At 38.1% G+C, this 25,860-nt stretch overlaps 1 protein-coding gene and 1 long non-coding RNA gene across 2 annotated transcripts; one reads left to right on the forward strand and one right to left on the reverse strand.

Moving 5' to 3' along the window:
• Nucleotides 1–801: 801 nt before the first annotated feature.
• On the reverse strand, nucleotides 802–7,420 carry LOC121256611. The gene is made up of 2 exons (XR_005939034.1): nucleotides 7,186–7,420; nucleotides 802–1,183 (listed from the first exon to the last, which is right to left on the reverse strand). It is a non-coding gene; the product is annotated as an uncharacterized LOC121256611 (long non-coding RNA).
• A 1,538-nt stretch (nucleotides 7,421–8,958) lies between these two features.
• On the forward strand, nucleotides 8,959–14,550 carry LOC121255153 (putative multidrug resistance protein). Its single transcript, XM_041155432.1, has 7 exons — nucleotides 8,959–9,144; nucleotides 9,233–9,287; nucleotides 10,108–10,292; nucleotides 10,373–10,830; nucleotides 11,323–11,863; nucleotides 11,951–13,908; nucleotides 13,991–14,550. Exons 1-7 carry the CDS (start codon nucleotides 8,959–8,961, stop codon nucleotides 14,364–14,366), a joined length of 3,759 nt encoding a protein of 1,252 aa, XP_041011366.1. The 3' UTR covers nucleotides 14,367–14,550.
• Nucleotides 14,551–25,860: the final 11,310 nt, after the last annotated feature.

The following is a 25,860-nucleotide window of genomic DNA, read 5'->3' on the forward strand; positions in this document are numbered from 1 at the left end:
CATATACAACTCATATATGGAAGTTACTCCCTCTGGTTTCACAAATACTATTATTTTTACTTACAAAAGTAAAAGGTCCCATCAGCAGCTGCAGAATTCAGCATGTTAACAGAATGGGGAATGAGGCAGCCCATCGGCTTGCTAGGCATGCATGGAATGTAGACCATATTGTAGTGTGGTGGGATCAAGTTCCACAATTCATTTAACAAGTTGTCTGGGTTGAAAACCAGATGTAATGTTCTGTTGAGATTCAATAAAGTTCATTTCTTCTATCAAAAAAAAGGTAAAAGGTCCTATTGACAGCATTGGAACAGAAATTCTGCAGAGACAGGAACCAGCTGATGAAATCAGCTCATTATACATAGGATAGAATCTTTAGTTTAAAATTAAAAAAAAAAATTAAAAATTAAAAAAAAAACGAGGCTGCGCATGAAAGATCTAAAGAGGGTATCTATCAAATACTTGCATTATTAAAAATAAAACAAGTGGATGTTATTTTGAAAAATTGTGGAAGAATTGCCCCAACTCTGCTTATATTGCTACATATACTGCAGTGGATTTATTAAAAGATCACCGGGAAGAAACTCATATGCATACATTCAAGAAGGTTTTAGACTCTCGCACATAAACGTGTACATTCAGCTGGCTAAACAGGCCTTGATTATAGACATTTGTTTTACACCAAACATAATAATTTCCAAGCACAATACAGAAAAAAGCAAGCTAGTGAGACAAAATCCAGCCTTACTTTCTCAACAACAGTTCACAGTTTACCTCTAATATAATCAACAAGGCAAAGTATTCAAGCAAAACATGCAGTTTCTCTTAATTTCAATTACTGCTTCTATTACATCAAATAAACTCATAGAAGATGTAATAGTCTTATTAAAACCAACTTCACTAAACATTCCAACAGGTGCAGGCAGATACAATTGCGCTGGTTCATAAAGCAGGTAAAAATAAAATTCGTAACGGACAAACTCATCAGCTTGAAACAGATTGTTAAGCTTTTTTATCAATACGGCACTAGACAATTCAGGTAAAAATAACGAGAGGAATTTAGAGAAAACACCACCCGCATAAAAACACAACGTGATCACAGGAGAGAGTCCCTATGTTTGGCTTGTTTCAATAGCTCCTCCCGGACTCTCTTGATCTCCGCTTCCTTCTCCAGTCTCTCTCTCTGTCAAAAAATGAACAAAAAATCGAAATTAATCTCACTACAGCAGAAAATGAGAAATTAATCTCAATTGGATGTGGTAGATTTTTCTCTCTCCTTCCTTTTTTTTTTTTTTTTTTTGGGTTAGTTTGGACCGTGTTGATGTCTATGGGAGATTGATTGAGTGATCCGTGACTGCATGGGTAGGAAAATGGTAGCTACGAATGTTGTTAACATTGATAACATTGAATTTAAGTCTTTTGTGGTGGCGACGTATGGTCCTAGGGTGCCACTGAACGTGGCTGGAAGTTTGTAAAAAAACTATACTTGGGATCAAGTGCAACAAGTTGGTTCATCAAGGCACTGGATGATTGCTTGAAGATGGGGAGAAGAGAGTTCTACACAACTCATCGGGAAGGAGATAGGGGTTTTATAGCTCATAGATATTCCAATCCTCAAGGAGCATTCATGGCTTTGGTGGAATATAAACAAGGGGGTCGTCGGAACTGTATTTTTATTCCTGAGGACAGAGATGGAGTGGGATAGAGGAGGTTGGCGAAGGTCTAGAGGGAGGCTGGTAGAGAAGGGCATGTTGTTGGGTCAGCATTGCTAGGGTCGACAGCAGCACTGCCTCAACACTCCATTGCTTCGCACCTAGTAGCTTTACAGAAACCGAGCTTTCTGGACATTGCTTGAGGAACTGCTAGACTGGGCTCTAGCTCTGACATGCGTGGGAGTGATGCTGGTTTTGTAGGGGCGCAGAGGAATGGGGAGGTCCTGGCCTCAACAAGGAAAGCATCGTTCGTCTCTTGTCAGAAATGCAGACTCAAATTTTTACTCTGCAGAGTAATATGGAGATAGTGAAATGCTGTGTTGAGGAGGTGGGGTGGATGGAGTTGGGCTTGGGCCAGGTAGAAGGGCCTAGTTCTAAAAGGAAAGGGAAACGTGAACTAAGCTTAGCCAATGGGCCCCAAGTGAATGCCCAGTGGCCTAACCCGCAGGCCCAATAGGCCTTCTGCATGGCTCAACAGGCCTAGCCTGTCTTGCAGCCTCAGGTTGTGGTGGCAGTTTGTAGACGTCAGCCACTGAGAGCCGATACTCCATCGTCGTCGGGTGGGCCTCAACCCCCACCACTGGCGATGCGTTAGGGGTCGCCGTCAAAGGTTGTGGGCCCATTGTTGACGTCTGGGGTGCCGGAATGTGCACAAACAGAGTCCCGAGAAATAGAGTCGAGGTGGTCGGAGGCCCCACTGGCTCATCTGTGCCATAAAAAACGCTAGAGAGAGTTCCACACATTCCGATTTGCATTCCAACCTTGGAGAAGACGCTGGAGAGGGGTTGAAGTGATGGGACCACTCAGGTGGTTTGCACCCCACTCGAAAATATGAGGCTTCCTGACACTGTTGTGGTATCCAGTGACAGATCTGAGTTAGCTTGTGTCACAGATCCAGTGATCCAGTTTCAAATTTACAACTGGCCCTTGATGATAATGGGAGTTGTTCTGGTGGGGAGGGGGTCATTTTAACACATCTGTGTACAATCCCTCCCAATCCTATCAATGGGAGTTGTTCTTCAGATTGGGTTTCCAAGAAGGTGGAGGAGTTACAAGCTGTTATCGGGGTCTCTTGTGTAGGCTAAGAAGAACAATTTAAGGCCCTTCTCATAGTGATAGAAGATGGTCGTTTGAAGTTAGCCACAAAATGAGATAGGGAATTTAAAAGACTCACTTGTTCTATCAATTATGATGCAAAGGAAGGGAGTGGCGGAAGGGATAAATCGAAAGGGAGGGGCATTCTATGTTTCCATGAAGCCTAAGATTCTATCTTGGAATGTGCAGAGGCTTAATGATCATAATAAACGCCTCCATATTAAATCGTTATTGGGATGTGGAAGGTAGATGTGGTGTCTCTACAAGAAGCAAAGATGCGGGTGTTCGATAGAAGAATTGTGCGGAGTTTATGGGGATGTCCATATGTGGATTGGTCTTACTTGGCCTTTTTGGGAGCCTCAGGTGGAGTGTTATTAATGTGGGATAGAAGAGTAGTTGAAGCGGTTGAAGAGTGTATTGGAGATTTCTCGGTAGCTACTCTCTTAAAAAATGTTGTAGACGGGTGGGAATGGGCTTTTGCAAGTATTTATAGACCAAACATGGACAGGGATAGGAGAAGGCTATGGGAGAAGTTGGCGGATTTATACTCCTTATGGGAAGTGTCGTAGTGCATGGGGGGTGATTTTAACATTACTTACTTTCCTAGTGAGCGATCGGCGCACTATCGGAATTCTATGGCCATGGAGGAGTTTTCCAAGTTCATTTTTTATCTGGACCTTATGGATCTCCCCCTTGTTGGGGGCGAGTTCACTTGATCAAATGGTCGGGTTTGGTCAAAGTTGGATAGATTCCTCGTCTCTCCTTCGTGGGAAGCCCATTATCCGGAGTTATGTCAGAAATGGCTAGTTCAAGTCAACTCAGATCATTATCCTATTTTGCTAGACTGTGGGGGTATACATAGGGGTCACCGATATTTCAAATTTGAAAATATGTGGTTAACAGTGGATGGGTTTGTAGGATGGTGCGTGCTTGGTGGTCATCGTATCAGTTCACTGGCACTCCAAGTTTCATTCTTGCAGGTAAACTGAAGGCTTTGAAGCAAGATTTGAAGAAATGGAACTTGGAAGTTTTTGGTCACATTAACAATAAGAAGTCTACCCTTTTGGAGGAATTGCAGGAGTTAGAGGGAAGAGAATTATTGTGACACATCGGAAGAGGTGTTATTGAGGAAGGGTACGGTTGTGGCTAACTTGGAGAGGGTATTATTGTCGGAGGAGACCTCTTGGAGACAAAAATCTAGGTCCCTTTGGTTGAATGAAGGTGATAAATGTACAAATATTTTTCACAAAGTGGCTAATTCACATCGGCGCAGCAACGCTATTGAGTCACTACATTTAGGTACTCAAGTGCTCTCTTCTCCCTCCGAACTAGAAAACCATGTTGTGCATTATTATGAGAACCTTCTCATAGAACCGGCCTGCTAGAGGCCGAAGCTTGCTAACTTGTCTTTTGAGGCAATTGTTCATAGAGTGCGAGTGTTTTGGAGAGACCTTTTGATGAAGATGAGATCTATAAGGTCATTTCCGGTATAACTAAGGACAAAACGCCGGGCCCGGATGGCTTTTCGATGGGTTTCTTTAAAACTTGTTGGGACATCGTGAAAGGTGATGTTATGCAGGTATTTAGTGAATTCCATTCTTTTCAAAAGTTTGAAAAATCCCTTCATGCGACGTTCATTATTCTCATCCCCAAGAAACACAAGGCCTCGAGTATTGAGGACTTCCGTCCTATAAGCTTGCTTAGTGGCATGTACAAGATTATTGCGAAGGTTCTGGCCAACCGGTTAAGCCTTGTGCTGGAACATATTATTTCCAAGCCTCAGAACGCATTTATTCGTGAGAGACAAATTCTTGACTCGGTTCTTATTGCAAATGAGTGCTTGGATCATAGATTGCGAGAAGGAGTTTCAGGTATCCTTTGCAAGCTTGACATGGAAAAGGAAATACTTATGACCACGTGAATTAGGAATTCCTTTTATACTTGCTTGGGAGGTGTGGTTTTGGGGATAGGTGGATCTTTTGGATGCGTCATTGTATTTCCACCGTTCGGCTCTCAGTCCTAGTTAACGGTACACCTACTAGTTTTTTGGATAGCTCCCGGGGTTTGCGGCAAGGAGATCCTCTATCTCCTCTTCTGTTTGTTATAGTTATGGAGGCACTTTGTCGAATGGTTAAGGCCGTTGTTGGCGGAGGTTTCCTTTCTGGTTTCCAGGTGGGTAATGGCACTAGTGGTTCTACTATCATCTCACATCTCCTATTTGCAGATGATACTCTACTCTTTTGTGAAGCGGATAATTGCCAGATCCAAACTCTATGAGCATTGTTACTATACTTTGAAGTAGTGTTGGGGCTCAAGGTGAATCTTGGTAAGTCCGAGATGGTTTCAGTGGGTATGGTTTCAAATATCATCAGTTTAGCAAGCCTTCTGGATTGTAAGGTGTTTTCTCTGCCAATAAAATATCTAGGACTTCTGTTGGGAGCAACGTTTAAGGCTAGAGCCATATGGGATGGGGTTGTGGAGAAGATAGAGAAAAGGTTGGCCGGTTGGAAACAGGTGTATTTATCGAAAGGGGGTCGACTCACCCTAATTAAGAGCACTCTTACTAATCTCCCTACATATTTTTTTATCTTTGTTTCCTATGCCTGCAGGGGTGGTGAACATGATTGAGAAACTCTTTAGGGCATTCTTATGGGGGGGTCATGGGGGAGGAGAATAAATTCCACCTGGTTAAATGGGAGACAGTATGTTCTCCGATTGTGAATGGGGGTTTGGAAGTGTGTAACTTGAGAACTTTTAATAAAGCTTTATTGGGGAAATGGCTATGGCGATATCACTTGGAGGGAGGGTCATTGTGGAAGGAAATTGACACTAGATATCGAGTCCCTCGGGGGGTTGGTGCTCTAACTAAGTGAGGGGGGGTATGGTGTGGGCTTATGGAAGTTTATTAGGAGGGGAAGGCCATGTTTTGAAAAACATATTCGCTTTGTAGCCGGTGAGGGCAACAGAATGAGTTTTTGGAGGAATGTGTGGTGTGGACAACATGCATTAGATAGGGCTTTTCTAGCTCTCTATCGTATTGCAACTAATAGGGAGACTTCAGTGGTGGATATGCAGATATTTTCCCATGGTTCTCACCAGTGGAACATTCTTTTTAATAGGGATTTTCATGATTGAGAATTATCTATTATATCAGATTTTATCAGACTAATATATTCCATGGGGACTCCTATTGCACAACGAGATAGATTGAAGTGGAGGTCCAATAATCACAAGAAATGTACAGTTAAGGCGTACTATAAAATTTTGGCAACAAAAAATTTTGCTCCTTTCCCTTGGAAAAACATTTGGAGGTTTCGTGTGCCTTCTAAAGTAACCTTTTTTTGTATGGAATGTAGCTCTTAGGAAGATTTTGACTACGGACAATTTGAGGAAGAGGGGATGTGTAGTGATGGAGTGGTGCTATATGTGTAAAAAGAATGGAGAATCGGTGGACCATCTCTTATTGCATTGTGAGGTAACAAGGGTGTTGTGGGACGAGATCTTTCAAAGGGTCGATGTTGCTTGGGTTATGCCTTTGAGGGTGGTGAATTTGTTGGGTTGTTGGAGGAAAATGCAAGACTGTCTTAATTATCAAAAAAAAAAAAAATGCAACACTGTCCTCAAGTGGCAACAATGTGGAAGATGATCCCGTTGTGCATCATATGGTGCATTTGGTCGGAAAGGAATACACGATGTTTTGAAGATAAGGAGCGCACAATGACGGAGCTGAAAAATTTTTTTATCCACACTTTACTGCTTTGGTTTTCAGCCATTGTTTTAAATGGGAACAATGTTCATGATTTCTTATCTTTAATTTATCGTTCTTAGAATGTATTTAGGTGTTCTTTTGTATACATCCTGTGTACACTGGCTATGCTTATTCATTCATATCAATAATAATTATCTCTTACTTATAGAAAAAAAAAAATCTTTAGGCTTAGACATCTATTTGTTACCAATCAAAACAATATGACGCGGATAACATAAAAATCAGCAACCATATCTTTCAAATCGGAAATATTATACAAACAGTTATAAGCAGCCTTGAACGAAAAAAAAAATCTAATTTGAATTAAACAAAGGCACGAATTCAACAAACATCGGAATTTTGACAAGTTCAATGACGAAATGGATCGATTACTACGTTTGGGACAGCCGAAAGATCACAACTAAACAGAGATCTAGCATACGGAAAGTCTTAATCTCGAAGATATTCTCTACATTTGAAAAATGAAATTAGGGTTTAACCAAATCGAGAAAATTCTTTTTAAATGATTGAAAGAGAAGAAAAGGATGCAGAGGGGGGCTTTCCTTGAAATTTGAAGCAAATACATACAGCAGACATGAGTAGCAAGGAAATTGAGAAAAAGATTAAAACCTTTTCGTCTTGATGTAAAGCGATCCAAACGTGAAGCTTATCCATGGATTCCCAGAATAAGAAGGCTCCAAATGACATCGCGAAGTAGGTCGACACTTTCACCATTTTCTCCTCCTTTGTATTCTCCCACGCCTCGGCAAATTTGTTTTGCCTGAAATTTTTTTTTTTTTTTAAGAGTTCCACGGAGAGATTATATGATACATTCAAGGAGATGAATCGCAAATAATAAATCTGTTTTATTATTATTATTATTATTTATTATTATTAGGATGGTGCTTTTTGTAATTTTTTTTTTATCATTTTTTTAAGTAATTTTTTAATATCTTTAATTATTAAAAAAATATACAATTTCATTAATAATTAATTTTTTAATTATTAAATAAAAAATTAAAATTAAAATTAAAAACGATAACTTTGAACGGAACTAAGTAGTATTTTTCTTATTATTATAACTAACGGGAAAAATTTTATTAATTCTAAAGCATCTCTGGCCATTAATTTTAATATAAACATAAAATGAAAAAAAAAAATATTATAAACAAAAGAAGACAAATAATTTTTCAAAATTTAAAATTTTAATTTTTTTAAAAATAATTTTAATTAGTTATTTAAGACGTGAAGGAATGAAATAGCTTAACCTTAGCAAAATTGTTGATCTGTAAATTATATATAAGAAAAAAAATTAAGACGAAATGTTATAGATGAAACTTTTAGGCCGTTTGGATAATAAAAGTGTTTCATCTTATTTTATCTTATTATTATAATTTTTTAAAAATTTTCACATAAAATATAATAAATAATTCAATTTTTTCAAATCATAAAATAATAATAATATTAAAAAATAATATTCTAAAAATATTTTATTCAATTTTCAATTTTCATTTAAAATCATCTCATCTCATCTCGTTATCTAAACCGCATTTTTCTTTCTTTTTTTTTTTTATTGGGAGAGGGAGATTTTGAACTTCAAACCTTCATTTTGAAGGTTTGGATTTATGTCAATCATGCCACGTGCCATTGCCAAACCACACCTTAATGAGTAACATTGTTACATTTTTTGTGCCTATCCTAGTTAATAGGGATTCTTTCCCTAACCTAGTTGGACTTGGTGGACCGTGGGAGAGATTATTAAGGCTGCATTTAGTTTTTAAATTTAGCTAAATTTAATTTAACTTTGAATTAAGTCTAATATCTAAACACTCAATTCTTAAATTATTAAACTCATTCCAACTCAAAACTTTCTTATACGTGGGATGCACAATTTTTTTTAACTTAAAACATCTTTATAGGACCCACAATCTTTTTCAATTTTTCATAAAAAAATATTAAACTCATCTTAATATCAAAACATACTTTAAATTCAGTTTAGATAGACTCTACATAATTCTCTCTATTATTCAACTCACTACTATTCATAAAGAACTCAATTTAACTGAATTTATCTCAATATTCAAACGCAAGTTTACAAGAATTCGTCGAGGCAAATGACAAAGAATTACAGGTTTGTATGATTAACGAAAGATCCATTCTGTTGAAGCTACCCAACACGACATAAAGAAATATACATGATGACAAAACCAAGTGACAAAACAAAGGCCGGCTTTCTAAGAAACTCATGCATATTTCTCCCATTTGGCACTGGATATTAGAAACGTAACAACAGAACAAACAACCAAAAAGGGTGGCTAAACTACCTCTTTTTAAGCTCTTTTATCCAGTGGCAGTGCGTTTGATTGCAGAAATAAATGAAAAGTTGAAGATCAAGCAATTGATATGGGGAGCATAGGTCATCTTTTCAGGTACAGTGATGGTCTGGACAAGTTGCTCTTGATTTTTGGTACTTTGGGCAGCATTGGTGATGGGCTGATGACTCCACTCACGATGCTTGTTCTCAGCGGCTTGATCAATGAGTATGGAGGAATTTCTGGGATTTCTTTCTCCAATGACATTGTTAACAAGGTATGCAAACTAACTGCAGTACGGTTTTAAATTACATCAGGACCAGATATATCTATATGTAAGAGAGCCTCATGCCTTTTTCTTGCAGTACTCACTCAGGCTGCTTTATGTTGCCATTGGAGTTGGGATATCGGCTTTTGTTGGTAAGAAATTTGACTCATGTTTAAGAGAGAGAGAGAGACAGAGAGAGAGAATGCTTGTCCTTGCCCTGCTTTATAGAATGATCAGGTCTTCATAGTTCAACAGATATCCATGTAAAATGTCTTAGAAGTCCAATCTTTTCCCATCAGATGGATTAGGCTTCTTCATCTTGCACCCTAGAGGCTTGCTCGAAATTCAAATTTTTTTTCATTTCCATATCTTCATTTTTTTCCTCTTTATCACCCACATGAAAGCTAGAACTTGGGAGTAAATTTATCAAGCCTAGCGTCGTTTTTTCCCATTTTCCCATTTCTACCTTTTTTTTTTTTTTTTTTTTTTTATGTCGGGAACCTCTCCAAGGCAGCACCCTTCGGACCCACCCTTGCAGAATAAATCTTGGTCCCGTGCACTGCATCCTCAGAAGTTTTCCTACAAAAACCTGGTTAAATCGTTGACTTTTCACTAGGGATATGACTCCAAATGATTGTTTGCACCCATGAGGTGTTGAACCTTAGACTTTAAAGGAAGTGATACCCAAGACTAAGGCTTTCACCACTTGGGCAACCCTTGGGGTTATTTTGCAATTTCTACCTAAACGCATGTTAGTTGTTCTTCCCATATTTTCTCGCTGAAAACAGTAATTGAAACGGCCATTTGATTGGTAAGAACAATATGAAACATCAGCATATAGTAATAGTATAGCAGCTTTTAATCATAATCTGCATATAAAGCAATAATTAGTAGCATTTGGATTTTTAATGCACCGCACTAGATTAAAACTTTTGAGTTCTGATTATGCCTATACAAACTCGTACTTAACAGAGGGACTATGCTGGACAAGAACTGCAGAGAGACAAACATATTGCATGAGAGTAGAATACTTAAGGGCAGTCCTCAGGCATGAAGTTGGTTTCTATGACAACAATGCCGCTTATTCCACCACCTTCCAAGTCGTTTCTACCATCTCTTCTGATGCCCATATAATCCAAGACACTATAGCTGAGAAGGTTTCTGATTGTGATAGAAGAGATTCTTATTTCTTCTTTATGCTATTTTGTTAACTTCATCTACATTTATTTTACTGTAGATACCCAACGGCCTGGCTCACCTTACATCATTCATCTCTTGCCTAATAATTGCATTTGTGCTTTCTCGGCGACTTGCATTGGCCGCTCTTCCATTCTCGCTCCTGTTTGTCGTTCCAGGAGTTGGGTTTGGAAAGAAAATGAAGGGCCTCGGATCAAAGGCAAGGGATGCTTATGGAATTGCAGGTGGGATTGCAGAACAAGCAATATCATCAATCCGCACTGTCTATTCATATGTGGGGGAGCATCAAACACTGGATAGATTCAGCTGTGCACTCCAGAAAAGTATGGAGCTTGGCATAAAGCAAGGCCTCACAAAGGGAATGATGATAGGGAGCATGGGGATGATTTATGCAGTTTGGGCTTTCCAGGCTTGGGTCGGTAGTGTTCTAGTCACTGAAAGAGGAGAAAAAGGAGGACTTGTTTTCATTTCTGGAGTTTGTGTCATGTTGGCAGGAGTGTGAGTTACTTTCACTCATACTACTATAATTCTTCCATCATTTGATTTTAATTGGCACTTACATGTAGGACTGTTCATCCGGGTTCCGGCCTGGAAACCTGGGTATATCCGGACTGGAACCAGGGTTTCATCCGGGCCGGAACCCATGAATCCGGGTTTTTAAAATTTTGTGCTTCGGAAGCATTTGCACCTTGTGCCTTGTAAACTTCAAAATTCAAAAATCTAATGGAAATATGATATTTAATTCAAAAATATTTGGAATGTAGTGTTTGTTACATAAAAGAGTATTACATAAATTATTTTAAGTTATTGAAGAATTCTCCAAGTACTTAATAAGTTTTTCAAGTTCAGTTCCCTTGTATAAAATTTTGGTGTTTGGAATATAAAGAGGAAAAGAAAAGAAAATGTTGTTATTATTTAAAAATATAAATATCAATAGCCTTCAGTTTAGAAGTTTCTCTCTCATAACTCACATTAATCTTGTATCTTTAGGTCCATTATGAATGCCCTCCCAAATCTCTCCTCCATCTTGGAGGCAACAATTGCTGCCACCAGGTTTCTGGAGATGATTGATCGGATTCCAATTATAGACTCCGAAGCTGAAAAAGGTAAAATTCTGTCAAATGTCACAGGAGAAATCGAATTTAAAGAGATTGACTTTAGCTACCCATCAAGACCTGATACTCCAGTACTTCGAGGATTCAATCTTAGAGTGGAAGCTGGAAAGACAGTAGGTCTAGTGGGAGGTAGTGGTTCTGGAAAGTCTACAATAATTTCTTTACTTGAGAGGTTTTATGACCCTGTCAATGGAGACATTCTTCTTGATAAGTACAAAATAAAGAGACTACAGGTTAAGTGGCTAAGGTCCTTGATGGGACTAGTTAACCAACAGCCAATTCTCTTTGCAACATCCATAAAAGAGAACATTCTGTTTGGCAAGGAAGAAGCTCCAATGGATCTAGTTATCCATGCAGCTAAGGCTGCAAATGCACATGACTTCATCATCAAACTTCCTCAAGGATATGAAACTCAAGTAAGTCATGATTTATTACTTCTAGTCAAGTGAAAGATAATTTTCAATGCTAATTTTGGCTTTGGAAAAGTTTTCCTTGTATCTCAGGTAGGGCAATTTGGAGTTCAATTGTCTGGGGGGCAAAAGCAGAGGATTGCTATAGCAAGAGCTTTAATCAGAGATCCAAGAATCCTTTTGCTTGATGAAGCCACTAGTGCTTTGGACTCACAGTCGGAAAGAATAGTACAGGAAGCCTTGGACAAGGCATCAGAAGGAAGGACAACAATTATCATTGCCCACCGCCTCTCCACAATCCTCAGGGCTGATTTGATAGTGGTTCTTGAATCAGGAAGTGTGGTCGAATCTGGGTCTCATGATGAGCTAATCCACATGAATAATGGAGAAGGTGGGGTCTATAGCAAAATGGTTCAGTTGCAGCATTCAGCAATGCAAAATGAAGCCTTCGATAGTTTATACCATCAAAGAGAGGATACAAATCTTGGCAGAATGATTAGTGCCATGGCTCCACAGACACCTGTAAGTGTGAGATCAAGTAGGCAAAGTAGCCCAGCCTACCCATTCAGCTCAGTTTTCTCCATTGATCTTACACACTCATTAGAAATGCATCCTTACGATCACGATAATGATGGAACAACCAAAACCCATGCCTATCCTCCAGTTTCCCAATGGCGGTTACTACAGATGAATGCACCTGAGTGGAAGCAAGCTTTACTTGGATGTTTAGGGGCTGCTGGCTTCGGAACTATTCAACCAATTCATGCTTACTGCTTGGGAACAATTGTTTCAGTTTACTTCAAAGACAACAATTCTTCCATAAGATCAGAAACCAGATTTTACAGCTGCATCTTCCTAAGCCTAGCAGTTCTTAGCTTCATTGCCAATCTCTTACAACACTACAATTTTGGAATTATGGGAGAGTGTTTAACAAGAAGGGTGAGAGAAAATTTGCTTGAAAATTTGCTAACCTTTGAGATAGGATGGTTTGATCAAGATGATAATACAAGTGCAGCCATCTGTGCACGGTTAGCCACAGAAGCTAACATGATACGCTCACTAATTGTGGAGCGTATGTCATTGCTGGTTCAGGTTTTCTTTAGTGCCTCCGTTGCTTTTGTCATTGGATTAGTAGTCACTTGGAGGGTAGCCATTGTAATGATTGCCATGCAGCCTTTGCTCATTGCAAGCTTCTATTCAAGGAGTGTTCTGATGAAAAGGTTGTCTGAAAAGGCTAAGAAAGCACAAAGTAAGGGTAGTCAACTAGCAAGTGAAGCTATCATCAACCACAAAACCATCACAGCATTTTCCTCACAGAAAAGAATACTCTGTCTATTTGGAGCAGCAATGGATGGCCCTAGGAGGGAGAGTGTCAAACAGTCGTGGTTTTCAGGTTTTGGAATGTTTAGCTCTCAATTTTTGACTACAGCTGCCATATCTTTAACTTTCTGGTACGGAGGGAGGTTGGTCAATCAGAAATCGGTCACCCCAAAACACCTATTTCAAGCTTTCTTCATCTTGATTAGCACTGGTAAGAACATTGCAGATGCAGGAAGTATGACTTCTGATATAGCCAAAGGTAGCAATGCCATTAGATCAGTTTTTGCAATCATAGACAGAAGAAGTGAGATTGAACCTAAAAGCTCCACTGGTATTAGTGTTAAAAAGTATATCAAGGGTCATATAGAACTTAAGAAGGTGTATTTCTCTTATCCAAGTAGGCCTAACCAAATAATTTTCAAGGGCCTAAGTCTCAAGATTGAAGCCGGGAAAGCCATGGCACTGGTAGGACAGAGTGGTTCAGGCAAATCCACTATCATTGGGTTGATTGAAAGATTTTATGACCCCTTAAGGGGATCTATATTTATAGACGAATGTGACATCAAGAGCTACAATTTAAGGAAGTTAAGGTCACATATTGCATTAGTGAGTCAAGAGCCCATTCTCTTTGCTGGAACTATTTGTGAGAACATCGTCTATGGTAAAGAGGATGCTTCAGAATCTGAAGTAAGGAAGGCAGCAATACTTGCAAATGCTCATGAATTTATAAGGTATGGATCCCTCCTCTTTATGTTGCTATAGAAAAAAAATATGTTAAGCTACCTTATAGGGAAATAACACTTTATAATGCAGTTCTATGAAAGATGGCTATGATACTTACTGTGGAGAAAGAGGAGCCCAACTATCTGGAGGCCAAAAGCAGAGGCTAGCACTAGCTAGAGCTATACTTAAGGACCCAACAATACTTCTCTTGGACGAGGCAACCAGTGCCCTTGATAGTGTGTCAGAAAATCTAGTCCAAGAGGCACTGGAGAAGATGATGGTAGGCAGAACATGCGTAATCGTAGCTCATCAACTATCCACAATACAGAAGGCAAACAACATAGCTGTGATAAGGGATGGTAAGGTTGTGGAACTCGGATCACACTCAGATCTACTCGCTGTTGGACGTGGCGGCGCATATTATTCTCTAATTCAGCAGCAAAATAGTCACTCTACATATATGTGACTCGAAGACTCAATGACAATGTTCATCATGTAATCCCACTAGTTGGTTTTTCATTAGGAAGGAAGACCAACCTAACATGAATGCATTGCATTAGATTGTGTTGGGAATTAAGACCAAGAACCCTCCATTTGATTCTGATCATGTTTCTTTCACTGTTATATTTATGAGCAAGATTCATAAAAATTAATCCCATAATGACCATTCCTTATGTTTATACTACAGGAATTAATGTATGGGAGCGCAAACACACAAGACTCAAAACAGTCGTTGAAAATTCAAATTACAAATGAATTCTTCAAAGATTATATGTAAGAAGAACAGTTCAAGTAATAATTTGAGGAGATTCTTTGCCACTATAAAAGCTGAGAACAAATTGGGTGTGCCCGTTGTTGTGGATATAGTTGTTAATAAAATTAAATAACAATATTTAAATAATCTTCAGAAGCTTACATTTTTATGAAAGTGGTGATTTAATATGACATTAGATTGCGTAGAGCCTCTGATTTGAACCCGACTCCAAATTTCACCCAACATTTTATTGTTGTACGACAGACTTTTTTTGTGGACATAGCTTGTCCTTGATAGACTTTTTTTTTTTTTTTGTTAATTACACTTTGCCCCCTCGAATTTTCACTCAATTCACAATGTGTCCCCGAAACTAATAATTGCATCGAAGTAGACCCGCTTACTTTCAAAACTTACCAATGTGCCCTTTCCATCCACCAGCAATGTTAAATCTAACGAAAACTGCCTCCACATGCTGCATATGTGCATAACATTCACTACAAAAATATAATTTTCATTTATTTATCATTGACCATATACAATATAAAATAATATATGCTATCAATTAATGATAAAAAATTAGATGAAAATTACATCTTTGTGGTGAATGTTATGCACATGAGTAGCACGTGGAGGCAGTTTCTATTAGATTTAATGCTGATGGTGGACGGAAGGAGCACATTGGTAAGTTTTGAAAGTAAGCGGGTCTACTTTGATGCAATTATTAGATTTAGGGGCACATTGTGAATTGAGTGAAAGTTAGAGGGGCAAAATGAAATTTGTTGTGAAATGTTATGCAAACACACATACCAATGATGACAAATAAAGTAAAAGCAACACAATCAAGAACACGACACACAATATATGTGGTTCTGCAAATTGCCTACGTCCACAGAGCTGCAGAAATCTTATTAACCAAAGGAGATTACAATCACTCAATCTCAACTCACACTCTATAAGGCTTTTTGCTCTCTCACATAATATGCACTCATTAGACAATTGTTCTCTCTCAAAAAATACTTGAGGCCATCCAACACAACTCTAATATGATATATTTATAGTGAGCGGTGCTGGAAACCCAAACTGGTAAAAACTGTATACTTAGCTCGAGCGGGCATCAAGCGAACAACCAAATGAACATTGGCTCGAGCGTAGTGCCGAGTGAGAGTCGAGCGAACACTAAGGTTTGTGTCTCGCTCGAGCGGAGTGTCGAGTAGTACTCGAGCGGGACTCTTGGACTTGAGCTTCGCTCGAGCGATATGTCGAGTGACGTCGAGTGAACTTTAACTCGAGCCAACTTTCAGCAAACACTTTTTCAACTCCAAAACCAGTCTCCACATATACCCCAACAATCTCCCACTTGGAGATTGGATCTCCACTTGCCAGCCACTATTTCCAACCAAGCCCTATCATCTCTGTAGCTCACAGCTCCCATCTTCAAGCTAGAAGACACACTGAAATCAAGCCCGACTTTAGTCTTCCACATACATCGCCCTTAGTCAACACATTTATAGGGCAACTCACAACTCCCACTGCACCAGGAGTATCTGGTCTCGAACCGATCTTGACAACCTTAGCCAACTTTCTCAGGCTTTCATGAGGAACGGCAAAGCTGACTCCCTTTGGTTTCCTCACAGGTTTCGCACGATCAAGCTTGCATTTTTGCACTCTTGTATTTCCCTGCACATCACTGGACCTTGATGTTAAATAAAAAGAGTTAGATCTCTTACCATGCGCTAGGACCAGCGCACCTTTAGTGATCTTCCAAGCTCCTCCAGAGAAGAGAATGCTACTACAAAACTACTGTCATCTAGCTATCCCACAGAGATCAGGTTTTTTTTCAAATTTGGAACATGTCTGACTTGCTGTAAAGTCCACACACTCCTGTTTGGAAGTGTGATATGCACATCACCCACTCCCACTACATTCAGTGCCTCTCCATCAGCCGCATACGTCTTCCCAAAATCACCAGCAACATAATTCTGCATGATTTTCTCGATGTGAGGTGCTATGGAACGAAGACCCTGAATCCAACACCCAATCATCAATTGGATTGTGCACTGTAAAAAGTAAGGCATCATGAATTTCTTCTGCCACTACGTTCACAGCGTCATCCTTAGCACGTTCTTGATTCCTATAGTTTCTTTTGATGTGGCCCAGCTTGCCACAACTCCAGCATGTGATCTGCTGCCCGGATCTCATCTTGCTTTTCCCCCTACTATTGGAGCTTGACCTGTCATGTCCCCTGCCCCTATTGTCAACAATTAGGGCCAATCCAGAACCCGATAACTCACCTGAGTCTCTCCTACGTACCTCTTCAGCAAGTACCATGTCACGTTTGTCATCATAGTTCAATTTTGACTTGTCGGCTGAACTACTCATAACCATTCTCATGGCCTCCCAACTATTTGGCAACGATGCCAACAGAATCAATGCTCTGATCTTATCATCAAACTCAATCTCTACAGAAGACAGTTGATTTGTGATCGTATTGAATTCATTCAAGTGTTGGGCTACAAACATACCTTTCGACATCTTCAGATTGAACAATTTTTTCATCAAGTGCACCTTATTGTTCACAGACAGCTTTTCATATATACCTGACAAAGTCGCCATGAGATCCACCGTGGTTCTCTCCTTACTAACATTGTGTGCCACTGTTTTGGACAAAGTCAGTCGAACAAGACCTAGAACTTGTCAATCTAATCAAGTCCATTTAGCATCAGCCATGCTCTCCGGCTTCTTTACCAACAATGGAAGGTGGAGCCTCTTCCCATAGAGATAATCCTCGATTTGCATCTTCTAGTACCAAAAATTAGTGCTATCGAACTTCTCGATTCCGGGTGCATTCACTTTATCTCCAGCCATCATTCTCCTTCAGATCCAACCTTGGATTTTGATACCAGTTGTTGTGAAATGTTATATAAACACACACACACACCAATGATGACAAATAAAGTAAAAAAACACAATCAAGAACACGACGCACAATATATGTGGTTCGACAAATTGCCTACATCCACAGATCTGTAGAAATCTTATTAACCAAAGGAGATTACAATCACTCAATCTCAACTCACACTCTCTAAGACTTTTTGTTCTCTTACACAATATCACTCTCAAGGGCATGTCGAGCGTACCTCAAGCGAACAACCAAATGAACATTGGCTCAAACGGAGTATCGAGCGAGGGTCGAGCGAATACTAGGGTTTGTGTCTCGCTCGAGCGGTACTCGAGCGGGATTCTCAGACTTGAGCTTCGCTCGAGCGGTATGTCGACGACGTCGAGCGAACTTTGGCTCGAGCCAACTTTCAGCAAACACTTTTTCAGCTCCAAAACCAATCTCCACATATACCCTAACATAATTAACCTTTTTTTTTTAGACACATTGGGAGAGGGGCGTTGAACCCAAGACCTCCAGATTCTGCTTGGGATCGGACAGACATATGAAGTATCCGGACATACAACACAAGGTTACATGCCCTCATTCATGATATCTAAGATACAATGTTCCTAACATGCATTTAGCATTATGCAATATTCGTAGTGGATAAATTTTTTTTCCTCGAGCAATATTATGCACCAAATTGATAATATCTCAATTACTTAAAACATGATCTATACATATGGAAAGGATAAACATCCTCAATTCCAGAACAGTTCTCAAAAGACTGTAATCTCAAAACATGGGAGACCAGGCTCCATAATCACAGCACCAAAATATACTATTCGGCTAGTTCGTCGAATAACTCGCATAACTCGACTAACGATGCCAAAATACTGTCCAAAAACTTAACTATCGAGGATGTAAGCTTCGCGTTGCGTCTGTGGCATCTAATCAACCTCCTCAAGTCTGCCAGTGTCCGCTCCCTACTCTGGTCCTGACACATCGCCTACCATTCGGCGATGCTAGTTGGCACTACCACGGTAAGATTTGATTACAAATCTCAACAACTTAACAGGAAACTTCTACACAGGGTAATGATGCATGCATGGTAGTAAAGGCATGAATGCATAATCAAAGTCAATAATCAGCATAACATAACTCAACATAACATGGCATGAACTGACATAACTTGAATTGAAACGTGAACTAAACTAGAAACTTGACATGACATGAACTTGAAACTGAGACTTAACTTGACGTGGCATGAACGTGAATTGACTTGGACATGAATGTGAACTTGAAACATGACTGAGCGTGAAATTGAACGTGAACTGAAACATGACATGAATGTGAAATACTTGCACTTGGACGTGAACTTGAAATGTATTCTTGTCTCATGGGGTCACCAGTAGTCTTATCTCATGGGGTTAACATGATAGCGTAGTCTTATCTCATGGGGTTACCATGATAGAGTAGTATTATCTCATAGAGTTATCATGATAGCGTAGCCTTGTCTCATGGGGTTACCATGATTGAATAACAACAATGAACTAACAATAACTTAACTGTACGAGGGCATACATGAGCGTGAACTTGACATGACTTGAAAGACTATTCTCGAGGTACACAAACTGTACTCGAGACGGAATATGACATGAAGTGAAAGCACAGAAGTTCTAACATAGCATAACATGGCATGAACATACTTTGAAAGACATGACGTACTTGAGATAGACAACATTTTATAGCATGACATAACATGTAACAGAAAATATTATATGACATGACATACATATAACAGATGACATAACATAACATAACATAACATAACATACTAGCAACATATAGCAATACGTGATAGAATAGATTGTGTAAAAGATAAGTATTTCATGACATCATAAATCATGTGGAACAGGTAAACATGTAATGACATAGCATGACATGACATATATGATAACATGCACACATATATTGTAGTTCCCTTACCTATTATACATACACAATAAACTGATAGTAAGTTATGAGCTAACTTACCTTGATCGTCATATTCTACGAGAATTTAAGCGCGATTACGAGGAACTTTGAATAATGATTCTAAAAGTTAGAGATTTCATCACTAACAATTAGAAACATGGAAAAAGCTAACTTAGAGTAAAATTACCATTTTACCCTCTACGTGTGGGAAAATGACCATTTTACCCTTAACTTAAAGATTTTGCATCCTAACTCCAAAATTCACCAAAATCTACATTCCCCATGTAAATTTTGTCATAAACTCAAATATCAACTTAGAAAAATTTAAAACAAAATACAACTATGGAAAACTCACTATGGTCGAAACATTCATAAGTCATTTCTCTTGATTTTTGTTGCAATTCTTCCAACTTCAAAACTCATGATTAAACCAAAATTTCTTCTAATATTCTCATAACATTATCCTAAGATCAACCATGCTTTTAAAATGTCAACCAAAAGTCACAAAAAAATACAAAACACCACTTGGAGTACTCGGCTCCACACTTCATCCAAAAATAGAAACTTTTTCTTAACTAGATTTGATCAACCACTTGATCCACCACTTAAAAAGATTATATCTTCAAACCAAAACATCCCATAAAAGGGTGTCCTTAAACAGGTCCAAGCTTTAAACTCAAAATCATATGGCTAAAAATCAACCAAAATATGGATCTAACCAAAAACATGAAGCCTTTGGCCTAACCGAGTATTCTCTTCCATAAAAATTCATATATTTGAAACTAATAGCAAAAATTTTCAAACTAACATCCTAGCAAGCATATAAGAGGCTTAAGATCACCCAATAAAAATATCAATTCAATTGAAGTAAGACTAAACCACGAAATATTCAAACTTTCTCAAAACAGAAACTGTTTTTCCCCTTCCACTTTCTAAGTTTAAAGATCTAAGAAAATCTTTCTGTAATAGCTTGCTAGAAATTCAATGGTGGAATTTCTACTGACTTTAGGAATCTCGTGAAAGCCTCATAAGCTTTTACAAATCAACCAATTGCATAGGTATTAGTCTGTCAACATAATCAGTGTTATCACTCATTATGGTGCTAGAAATGAGTTTAATTATTTAAGGTAGTTAGAAGTGTCAGAATGTGTTTTTGTCTACGCCATTAGACTCAATTGATTATTTAGAATTTTATGGCGCAATAGCCAATTTTCATAATTTTGGACGTAACGCATGTTCGAAATTGTGAAATTATTTTTAGGGGCACTTCGGGGTTGAATTTCAGTAAGCGATTTTCACTATAGGTTAATACGAATATTTAGGATTTTTCAGTACTAATTTTATTATGTATTTTTTTGGAGTGCATAGTAACCTCAGTACGCGCACACAGTGCAGTATTTTTAAAATCACAATGTGGAATGTCTAAATTAGGTTAGAGAAGTTTTATTTGGACACATGGCAAGATTTTAGCCACACATAGTGAACAGTATTAGACACTTGGCACCATAAGGAACCATTAGATGGATTTGAGAAGGAAATCAAGGTGTGAGATCATGCCATCTAAGCTAAACTTTGTTTCATTTGATCAACCCAATTGTGCCAGACTAAAAGGGATTTCAATCCTAGTGAAGCCCTAAATGGTTGGGATCCAATTGAAATCCCAAAAGCTTGGTTGAAATCGAAACCCTAAACGGTTTCTCAAACCCTAAAGTTAGCCTCCAAACCCTTTGTAATTCGATTTCTAGCATTGTGTTTAATCACTTGATTAAATCACATCCACGTTCTATTAATTAATCAAACCCTTGTTATGATATATTTATCCAACATTTTAAACCTTGAAAATTTGATTGGACCAAGAAAAATTAAATTTGGACTTGATATCATCTCAAACCCTAACCAAACACCCTTTAAACCCAAGCTGAAGCCCACTTGGTTAAGGCCCACCAAGGCCCACGAATTTGGCCACCTTGGCAAAGCTTCTTGAAAATGTTTCCTCCCTCATATGACAGACCATTCACTGCCATTGGCTGCACCCAATAGTGCCTTGATGTGAAGGAGAAATCCACCCCTATCAACCTCCATTTCTCACAGTTGTTAAAGGCAGTCCATGCTCCTATCTATTCTCCACTTTATGTCACATAGCCACCTCCAATCAAGAGTCATTCAAGCCCATAACTTCCCCCTCCAAAATTCTAAAGTCTTGCAAGACACATTTCACTCATTTTAACCACTTTTTCACCCTGTTCTTAGAGAGAGACTCAAAAGAGCTCTTTCAGACAGATTTCTGGGTCATTTTGCGTGGAGCGTTTTGACCCTTTGTATGTATTTTCGCACGATGAATCCTCATAAAAGTTGTTCGTCTTTGAGTGTAGTTTCCGTGGATATATTATTAGTCTCATTCTATGCTCATTTGATCGGTCAAAGGTATTTTTAACCATGTAAAAGTTATTCTAAGCATGAAACTAGAGAGTATGTTATGTTTTGGAATTTTGACCAAGCTAATGGACATATCTTGGTCGGAAAAGTTTATGGAGTGTTGTTAGCATTTGTTTATGAATTTTCAATAAGGTTTTGCTGCATGAATAAAGCTTTTGATGATAAATTTCCTTAGATCTAGAAACTTGAAAACTAGAAGTGGAAAAACAGTTTTTGTTTTGTGAAAGTTTGAATATTTCATGGTTTAATCTTATTCCAAAGGTTTTGATATTTTTATGTGATGATCCTCAGCCTCTTATATGCATGTTAGAATGTTATTTTGAAGATATTTAGTATTATTTTTAAAGATATGATTTTTCTATGCAAGAGGATTTCAGTTAGGCCTAAGATTTGATGTTTTTGGGGTTAGATCCATGTTTTATTGAGTTTTAACCATGTGATTTTAAGTTTGATGGTTGGATCTTATTTAGGAAACTTTTTTTAAACCATGTAATGTTTTAGTTTGAAGATCACATGTCTTTAAGCTATGGATCAGGAGATTGATCAAAGTTAGTTGAGAGAAAAGTTTTTGTTTTTGGACTAAGTGTAAAACCAAAAACTCCAAGTGTTATTTTGTGTTTTTTGGTGACTTTTGTTTGATCATTTAAAGCATGGTTGATCTTAGGATGATGATATGGATATGTTAGAAGTAAGATTTGATTTTTTTGGAATTATTGGAGATGTTTTTATTAAGGTCAAAACTTGTGATTTAAGGGTTTACTTTTTGTTAAAAAGTTTAGGTCTTCTTATAAAAAGTTTGGTATTGATGATTAGCTTTTTCTTAATGGATATTTTAAGTGTTTTTAAACTTAGGATAGGAAGATATTTGTCGCAAAATTTTGGTTTAATTATGAGTTTTGAAGATGGAAGAAATTGCAACCAAAATTAAGAGAAATGTCCTTTGAATGTTTCGGCCATAGTGAGTTTTCCATAGTTCTGAATGATTTTAAATTTTTTTGAGTTGATATTTGAGTCTATGACAAAATTTACATGAGAAATGTAAATTTTGGTAATTTTTGGGGTTAGGATGTCAAATCTTTAAGTTAGGGGTAAAATTGTCATTTTTCCACATATAGAGGGTAAAATTGTAATTTTAATCTAAGTTTTCTATTTTCACATTTCTAATTGTTAGTAATTAAATTTCTAACTTTTAAAATACCCTTTTGCAGTTCCACGTGTTTCGCAATTTATTCTCGTAGAATGCGAGGATCGAGGTAAGTTAGCTTTTAACTTAGTATCAGTTTATTGTGTATGTGTGATGGGTAAGGGACCTACAGTTTATGTTTGTATGTTATTATATATGTCATGCCATGCTATGTCATCACATGTTTATCTATTGCACGAATTATTCTATCACAAAAATCTTATCTGTTACATAATATATTTTGTCTCATGTTACTATCTGTTGCAAGTATGTCACATTACGTATGCCATCTTTACATGTATATCATGTAATTTAATATTTACTATCACATATTACGCCATGTTACGAAATGTTGTTTATTACATGGTATGCCACGTTATGAAATATTGTACGTTACATGTATGCCATGTTATGAAATATTGTCTGTTATATTTCTGTCTCCAAGTATGTCTTGTACGTTGTCTCACATTCATGTCACGTCACGTTACGAAATGTCATGTATGCTAGTTAAGTTATTCATGTCAATCACGACCCTAAGCGCTAGGATAGGTTAATATCCTATTGAAACTTTTTTGTTCACGTTGGAGTGTCTAAATAGGTGTAAAATTTCCTGGATTGACGAAGTACAGTCAACAGGTTACAAATAGGGCCTAACTAGCTAGTCATCAGAGCGCGCCAGACACTAATGCCGATGGGGTCACACTTTATGTTACGTGTGTCCATAGCAAGTGTGGCACAAACAATTTATGGGACCACAACAACTGTGGAGCATGAAGTATGGGGCCACAACAACTGTGAAGCATACACTACGTGAGACACAGCGATTGTGACACATAGAATACGTCGGGCCACAGCAATTGTGGAGTAAGTATTAACGCACTCGCAGCTGGTATAGATACTTGTGTTGTGATGCAGTAATCGACAGGGACTCACGACTCAAGGGGACTCGTGTAGCACCCGTATGGTCATTTTTATTAATTAAGTCTATTGAATAAGATTTCAATTTTAAGTCATGTTTCACGTTATGTTATGTTCAAGTTCACGTTCATGTTGTGTATTTTCACGTGTTATGTTCAAGTTTATGTTCATGTTATGTATGCTCACGTTCATGCTATGTTTCAAGTTCACGTTTATGTTATGTTATGCTTAGGTTCGTGTTATGTTCAAGGTCATATTCAAAGTATGTATGTTCACATTCATGCTATGTTTCAAGTCCATGTTATGTTTCAAGTTCACGTTCATGCTATGTTGCTAGTCCATGTTATATTTTAAGTTCATGTACATGCCATGTCACGTCAAGCTAAGTTTCAGTTTCAATTCAAGTTATGTCATTTATGCCATGCTGTATGTCAAGTTATGCTATGCTTACTTATGATTTTGATTATGCATTCATGATTTTATTGCCATGGGTGCATCATTAACCTGTGTGGAAGTTTCTTGTTAACTTGCTGAGATTTGTAATCAAATCTCACCGTGATAGTCCTAACTACCATTCCCCCCAAATGATAGGCGATGTGTCAGGATCAGAGCAAGGAGCAGACACTAGCAGACTGGAGGAGGTTGACTAGACACCGTAGACGCAACACAGAGCTTCCAGCCTCCATAATTAGGTCTTTGGATATTATTCCGATATCGTTAGTCGAGTTACACTAGTTACACGAGTTACTCTACGAACTAGCCCAATAGTGTATTTTGGTATTGTAATTATGGAGTCAGGTCTCCGTTATTTTGAGATTACAGTCTTCTGAGACCCGTGCTGTAATCGTGGATATTTCATTTGTTAAGTATGCATGGATTATGTTTTAACTATTTAGGGAATTATAAGTTTGCTATATAGTATTGCTCAAAAAAAAAATTATCTGTTGCGAATATTGCATAATGCTAGATGTATATTAGAAACATTGCATCTTATATGTCATGAATAGGGGCAACTAACCTTGTGTTGCATGTCCCGCCATTTCGGATATCCGTCTGATCCCAGGCAAAATTTGGGGGCGTCACACTTTCATCAAAAGCTTTAGTCATGCAACAAATTCTCAATGAACATTCATATACACAAGTTTCTCTATAAGAATGGGGCAAAAAATCACCACGCAAAATGACTTAGAAATCTACCCGAGAGAGCTCTTAAAGGTTTCCCTCTAAGAATGGAGTGGAAAAGTGACGAAATGAAGTAAAGTGTCTTGCACGACTCTAGACTTCTAGAAGGGGGAGGTATGGGCTTGAATGACCCTTTGATTGGAGGTGCTTACGTCACAAAAAGTGAGGAATAGTGAGGGAGAAGGACTGCTGCTACTGTCGTGAGGTATGGAGGGTGGTGAAGTGGACTTTTCACTCCCATTAAGGAACTATTTAGGTGCAGCCAAGGGCAGAGGCTGGTCTACCATTTAGGAGAGGAAGCTTCCTCAAGAATCTTTGCCAAGGTCACCAAATTTGTGGGCCTTAACGAACCTTAACCAAGTAGGATTCAATTTAAGGTTTAGAGAGGGTTTGGTTAGGGTTTGGGATGCTATCGAGCCCAAATCCAATTTTTCTTAGCCCAATCAAATTCCAAGGTTTAAAAGGTTGGATAATGATATCATAATAATAATTTGATGAATTAATAGCATGTGAAACTAATTTAATCAAGTGATTAAACACAATGCTAGAAATAGGATAAAAAATGGTTTAGAGGCCAACTTTAGGGTTAGGAGAAACCGATTAGGGTTTCGGTTTCAACCAAAATTTTG

The sequence above is a fragment of the Juglans microcarpa x Juglans regia genome, chromosome 3D (genome assembly GCF_004785595.1).
Source record: "Juglans microcarpa x Juglans regia isolate MS1-56 chromosome 3D, Jm3101_v1.0, whole genome shotgun sequence".
NCBI lineage: Eukaryota > Viridiplantae > Streptophyta > Magnoliopsida > Fagales > Juglandaceae > Juglans > Juglans microcarpa x Juglans regia.